Here is a 7,431-nt window from a genome sequence, read left to right as displayed (position 1 = left end):
GGGGGCATTTTGATCTCGATTCAATATCAATTCATATGTATATAGTGCACATATAAGGGGATAAAAATCCTTTGTTGAATGCAGTTAAATGCCCGTTTTAGCACAATTCTAAACTTTTCTTGGGTTAAATTCAGTATTTGCTTGCATTCAATAATATTCACTTGTGTGTACTTATACAAGTATCATTACAAATTAAAAAAAGAAGTAACATATTAACTTTTTAAAATTAATATATGTGAGCCTGGAGCACAAAAGCAGTCTTAAGTCGCTAGGGTATATTTGTAGCAATAGCCAACAATACATTGTATGGGTCAAAATTATATTTTTTTATTTTATGCCAAAAATCATTAGGATATTAAGTAAAGATCATGTTCCATGAAGATATTTTGTACATTTCCTACTGTAAATATATCAAAACTTAATTTTTGATTAGTAATATGCATTGCTAAGAACTTCATTTGGACAACTTTAAAGATGATTTTCTCAATATTTAGATTTTTTTGCACCCTCAGATTCCAGATTTTAAAATAGTTGTATCTCAGCCAAATATTGTCCTATCCTAACAAACCATACATCAATGTAGAGCTTTCAGAAGATGTATAAATCTCAATTTCACAATGACTGGTTTTGTGGTCCAGGGTCACATACTGTATATGAACGATCATTTGAAGCATATTCTATATGTTATAAACAGTGAAATAAGCATGTATTTGACCGAAATTCCAGAATTGTCAGCAAACTGACTCTATCTAGCGCGATGAATGTTTATATGATTGTCACCCAATGGGATGCTACATTTTATTCTTTCCACCCTCGCTGCATAATCCCTCTGCAAAGCCACGCCTCCCTCAAAACACACAAACGTGCTCCGACAGACCAGAGACTAACTTGTGATACGATGAGAGACCATACTGTTGGAGAAATGAATGCAACACTTTCAGATTACCTCATGCCTCATTCACCAGTGAGAAAACATTACAGTACAAAGCGCATAATATTACAATAACAGCGCATTTTCATTCTCGCTGGAACGCGCTGATGACGTCATGTCTGCGCAAACAGGGTGCGCAGAGGTATGCAAATACATATTTGACAGGCAGGCTGGACAGCCTATCGTAATGTTCGGGCCGAACAATTTGATTGGATGAACATTTTATGGTCCTACGCTTTCTGCAGACGATATAAATTCATAAAAATATATTTATATGACTTAACTTAGTGTTTGTCATAACACAAGCATGGCGTGAGATTTACATGAGACAGAGACTGAAAGTTTGCTATCCTAGGTACTACCAAAAGTCCAGAGTTTTGCGATCTTAGGGAGCGTGATGGATTGTAGCGTGGTAGAAGACTAGTTGGGAACGCAGGAGCTAACCCATTAAGGGCCTTATAGGCAAGTAATAATTGCTTGCCTATATGTCTGCGATCCACCGTAAAGCAAGAAGACGCCGCCTACCGCGCCGGCTGTCGAGGACGCGCTCAGGACAGTTCAGACATTGCGGGGAAAATCAGAGGTAAAAAACAATATAAATACTGTTCAGTTTCTTGCACAGACCAATCATTTAGTGTATTTACACATCAATGTATCATCACGAGCCGCAGGGTTTAATTTGGTTTTGTTTGTGTATGTTTTTTTGACTCTCAAAGCCGTGATTCCCATTCACCTCCATTATAAGACTGATAGACTGCAACGGTTTGAGTTAAAAATCTCCGTTTGTGTTCTACTGAAGAAACAGTCACCTACATCTTGGATTTTCATTTTCATTTTCATTTTTGGGTGAACTATCCCTTTAAACACCTGAACACTTACACAACACTGGTGTTAGTCTTTAATTTCATAAGCATCATTACAAAAGAAGAAACTAAGGAATAATGTTGCACTGTAATGTAAATTTTGAATCATGTAACATTTCTCTCTCCTAGGTCCGTGTGTGCTAAAGGGCACATTGGGCAGCAAGCAAATTCCACTGATAGCGATTGCCTGCATGGGATTCAACTTCTTCCCATTTAACGCCAGCTCACTTTAAATGAATGTAAGAATGTTTGAATATCTGAATCATGTAACATTTACTGGAGTGACTTCTAACAGTAATGTCATCCTGGTTTTATAAAGACATTTTAAATATTAAATCATTGAGCAATCCTGCCTGTTATTAGCGTTTTTAGCTCATTGTTTAATCTGTGCTCATTTGATTTGAGCCAAGATTTTTAGTGTTTTGCTAGTTTTTGCTAGTGTTTCAGCATTTTTGATGTTACTTTAACATCTGTGCCAAACTGAAACTTGATAAGAACTACTGCACAACGACTTTTGAAAAAGTATTGAGAAATGGCTCACCAATTCATCAATACAATATAATGTTAATTTCACCCTAGACAAAAGCTAAATTAGCTACAATATGAAAGTGTTAGTCAATGTTTAATTTAGTTCACTTACTTTAAATAAAAAATACTTTGAAAGACCTTATTAATTGTGATGTCTTTTTTTAAAATATCCATGTAATAAAAAAAAAATAAATAAATAAAATAAAAACTATTAAAAATAGCATAACAACAAAATGACTAAAACTTAGAAAGACTAAAAGCCGCTTTATGGCTCATTTGACTGTTTCATAATTGGCAAATTTTGCAACATTTACACTTTTATTGAACTGAACTGAATCAAACGTTATTTTCAGCTTTACAGCTGAATTTGAATTTGTCTCATATTTGATGAAGTATGCATCATTGATTCTTTTATTTTCTGTTTATTACTGTGAAGGTGCTCTGAAACAACAAATTGTTTCTGGTATGATAAATGACATGATTTAATGTCTAGACAAAGTGTGAGCATAAGAAAACATGTCATACCTCCTTTTCCAATGGGCATTTTCATCACAAAGATAAGAACAGATAAATGTTGAATTTTATAGGAGCCAAGTGTTTTATGGTCTTCCAGATGATTATTTCCTAAAAACACCTTCAAGTGGCCTGGGTCTGATAAAACAAAAACATCAATAACATATGAGGAACAAGTCAAAAGTCGCGTGATTTAAACTTTCACTTTCAGGTTTGCATTTCACTGCAAGTTGTAGTCTGTTTATAACTATATTTGTAACAAATAAAAACGTCTCAGGTTACTTATGTAAGCATGGTTCCCTGAGTAGGGAACGGTGCCTATTTATACTTTAGTCGCACCGGTAGTGACGTCATGGCTGTCGCCGGCCAACGAGTTGGCGTTTTTTCAATGTATGCTTCAGACACGGGTCACAACGAGGCGTTCCCCATAGCGACCCCTAGAGGACGCAGTTCGAAGTTCCCATGAAAGGGAACCTTGAATCTTGAATCTAAAATCCCTTGAATCCATGAAACAAATGGACCTACTGTTTATAAACAGGTATTAATATATAATTACAAATGACTCTGAAGCTTAATTTGTGTTTCAGTCATGTTATTTTAAAATGTCGACAGAAGAAGAAGAAACACACACACACACACACACACACACACACACACTTTGAGTGATTTTGAAAAGTAAGTAATTAATATTTTCTCTACCGGGTGCTCCCGGAATCTTAAATCTGAATCGTTCCTTCAGTTCTTTGACGGTCGTCTTCTTAAACTCTTCAGATGAATCCACGATATTTAATGGTGTATTCTTCATGTCATCGAAGTTGATGAGGACCTGAAACGCCATTCTGAATGTTTTAGCAGAAAATGACCATGAACTGGTAAGAAACAAGAATCGTTTGATGGCCGAAATACAAACGCAACGGTTCAGTTTTACTTTCACTTTAATATGCTTCTATAAAGCGTCAAAGGGGAATGTTTAACTCAACATAACCAGCTAGAGTTAGCTAGTCAGAAAGTAAGCGTTACGATTAAAGAGGAGGAGAGAAAAATTAAACCTGAATCTTAACATTATAACGTCAGTATATGAACGATATGTTTCCCGTATGTCATTTAAAGGTTTATTTATCAATAGGTCCGTTTTTCAAAACTCTGCACTCAGTCGCACAACAATCTATGTGGATCTCAACTGTGGCACAAAATACATTTCACGACTATTTCTTTCAGTTTGTTTGAATTATTTCCTCACTCAGACATGAAAAACATCAAAACTCAATTAAGCTACTGAGCAAGTCACATGTATATATACTCAAATCAAAACTGATAAACTTGAGTTCACACCAGCTGAATAAGACAGTTTGCTGCACTTCTACACTAATACCACACAGGAATACATTCCAGATCTAAAAACTGAAATGCAATCAAAACAGATGTATCTGAATACCTACACAACACAGGTGTTAGCCTTTAATTTCATTAGCATCATTACAAAACCACCACTGGCTCTGCACCCCTTTACCTAAATTCATTACTTCAGACTTATGTGCCTCTAGAAGTTTGCGTTCTGCAAGTGAACGATGCATTATTGTTCATCTCAAAGAGGCACAAAATCACTTTTACGGACTTTTTCATTAACTGTTCCCTCCTGGTGGAATGATCTGCCCAACTCAATCCCAGCAGCTGAGTCCTTAACCATCTTCAAGAAACGACTAAAAACACATCTGTTCCACCTTTATTTGACCCTCTAACTCTAGCACTTTCTATTCTATTCTACTTCTACTTTATCTATTTATCTTCTTTTTTATAAAAAAAAAACTAACATTAGCTTTCTATTTTTCTATTCTACTTGTTTTTCTTTTTGTGTATGTGTGTGTTTACATACCTTTTTATAATCTGAAGAAACTTATTTTGCCACAAACAGGACGGTTCTGCAGATGTTAAAGGTTCTTTATGGAACCATTTAGTCAGAAAGGTTCTTCTATGGCATTGTGAAGCACCTTTATATACCTTAAAAAAAAACACACAACAAATTTCTCGTGTGTTTGCGCAAACCTGGCGAATAAAGCTAATTCTGATGCTGATTTTTAAGAGTGAACTTGTACAAAAACCACAAACTTCCATGCCAATATCAAATATTATAGTAAAAAAAATTCTCTTTTTTCATAACTAAACTTTAGCCTCATATAACATCCATGCCATTGCTGAGCAACAACAACACGGAAACATGTTGAGAAAACGCTGCTCAGTCGATGGATGTCAGGAAACTACATCATTGCACAGGCTTCCAAACTAGGGTTGGGCCGATAGACTGATAGACTCCACGATGTTGAGCCGGCATCATGATCCCCCCCTCCCCCTCATAACCACCACAATCCAGCCGCATCCCAAATACAGAGTTTCGGGAAAGAAAATGATGTGAACTACGGAACCCCTAAAGTTAATAAATACGAGATGAGAGGAAAATATATATTTCAATATTTTCTCTCGCAGTTATATCATTGGGTAATTATACTGTTTAAATTGCGGGCATCAGGCAGGGAGCCGCTATTATGCCTGGCATTGAAACTGCTTTTGAATGCACGATTTTAGTTTCACTTTCACTTTCGAGATTCGCGATCGCACGTACTTTGTTTATACTATGGAGCGGCAGTACTTACCACACATTTTACAAGATTAGATGTTTGTCAGTGGTGCTCAGGTTCTGCAATTCGCCATCTCCTCAGTCATCTCTCTTTATGTGGTAAGTGAAATTTTATGTAGGCCTACTGTAATATAACAGGCATTATGTAATGTCCACAACCTGTAAGTAAACTTCTCACACATTTTATGTTGCATTATGGAGCCAGCATAATCTGAAATTATAGTTTGTAAACGGTTATGCAATGCTAACGTGTTGCTAACTTGATGCTGACGTGTTGTATCAGTAGGAAAGCAATAGTTACGTAGAGATTACTGCATTCGGTTTTTGGAAGAAAAAAATGTATAATTACCATTCTGAAACATCCTGTTGTAAGCGCATTTGATGAGGTGGTTAGTTGTCGCCTGTCGTCGCCGATTCGAGGTCTGAGTCCGGCTCAAACATGTAAGGCCGGACAACATTTCCCTCAGCAGTGACCATCATTACAGGTGTTTCTATTTTTCTATTTGCCATAGCAGGCTACAGCATTCATGACCCTAGTTACCTGTTGTTGGCCTGGCCATACGTCACTCAGAAAAACAACAGGCCAATCAGAAGAGAGGCTCGTGAATATTAATTAGACAGGCCAAAATCGACCTGTTCAAAGCAGAGCTCCTGAGAGAGGAGCTGTACAAATATATTTAGATGCTTTTTGGTACTTATACTGCAAATATATATTCTTAAGGACATCAAAACCTAAAATAAAACTCCAGAAAGGTGTATAATATGTGACCTTTAATGAGTAATGGGTGTTTTCTTGGGCGTAACATGCAATAAACCAATCAGAGTCTCATCTCCCATTCCCTTTAAAGCCAAGTTCACACTACACGACTTTAAACGTTGGCAGATCGCTGTGCTGTTCAGACTACATGACTGGATTGTCTGTCTTTAAGTCGTTGGGGTGTTCACACTACGTGACCATGTAAATGATCCGCAACCGGGGGTTACACACTACACGAGATGACAACAACTGTCACCCAACGACTCTACAAACCACGTTTTGTCACGAAAACACACGCAAGAATTGGAACGGGAATGACGCGAAACAACACGTGAAAAAGGAGTTATTTGAAAATGGATGTCGGGAAGAATTTAGCGCTGCAAGCTGTTTGCTCGATGAAAAAGTTTGCTCCAAACTTTTCTTTAAGCCATGTTGCTGCTGTTGTTTTTCTTCCGGAGACCTCAACACATGCCTTGCTCTCTCATTGGCTGTAGCTCGTCACAACACCTAGGAGTTGGACGTCAGGAAGAAATTAGCGCTGCAAGGTGTTTGCTCGATGAAAAATTTTGCTCCATTTCTTGTGTCCAGACTTTCCTTTAAGCTGTGTTGCTGCTGTTGTTTTTCTTCCGCTGTCCTGAACCCATGCCTTGCTCTCATTAGCTGTAGCTCGTCACCACACCTGACACCACGTGATGTCGAGTCGGCCTGATATTTAGCATGCTAGATATTTGTTTGCTGTCGGCGAGCCTCTTTGATGCGTCGTTGTGTAGTTCACACATAAAGATTGCCCAGTGCCGATCACCCGCTGATTTTCCCCCAATCACAGTCGGACCTGTCGGCGAGCTCGTTAACTTGCAAATCAGGCTTAAAATCCAGTAGTGTGAACTAGGCTTAAGAGGTAGTTGCGCTCGTGCCATGGCGGATTTGCTATTTACACAGTGGAATTTGCAAGCGCAAAGACAGAATGCGTCTCATGTAGGCATTTCATATAATAATCTTTTACATTGCAATCCTTTAATTTTTAACATTTGGCATGTTTGTGTGCTGCTGTGCATCCCTGTGTGTGTAATAAGCAGAGTGTATGCGCGCTGTGGACCCGCCTATACTAACGCCATTGATTTTAGACCAGGTTTTTGTTGGTCAATGGCACAGTCTATTTCAGTTGCCTCAAAATAGCAACGCGCCAGCAATGCGCCTGAACACACAT

At 37.8% G+C, this 7,431-nt stretch overlaps 1 protein-coding gene across 1 annotated transcript in view; it reads right to left on the bottom strand.

Moving 5' to 3' along the window:
• Positions 1-7,431, bottom strand: part of LOC107694981 (polyubiquitin-B-like) — a 22,114-nt gene that overhangs the window by 10,116 nt on the left and 4,567 nt on the right. The window contains exons 2-3 of the mRNA XM_016494734.1: positions 3,535-3,674; positions 2,848-2,973 (exon numbers count right to left, since the gene is read on the bottom strand). Coding sequence (XP_016350220.1) covers positions 2,848-2,973; positions 3,535-3,674 — 266 coding nt within the window. The remainder of the gene's footprint in view (positions 1-2,847; positions 2,974-3,534; positions 3,675-7,431) is intronic.

The sequence above is a fragment of the Sinocyclocheilus anshuiensis genome, unplaced genomic scaffold (assembly GCF_001515605.1).
Source record: "Sinocyclocheilus anshuiensis isolate Anshui unplaced genomic scaffold, SAMN03320099.WGS_v1.1 scaffold923, whole genome shotgun sequence".
NCBI lineage: Eukaryota > Metazoa > Chordata > Actinopteri > Cypriniformes > Cyprinidae > Sinocyclocheilus > Sinocyclocheilus anshuiensis.
This window is presented reverse-complemented; position numbering and strand designations above follow the sequence as displayed.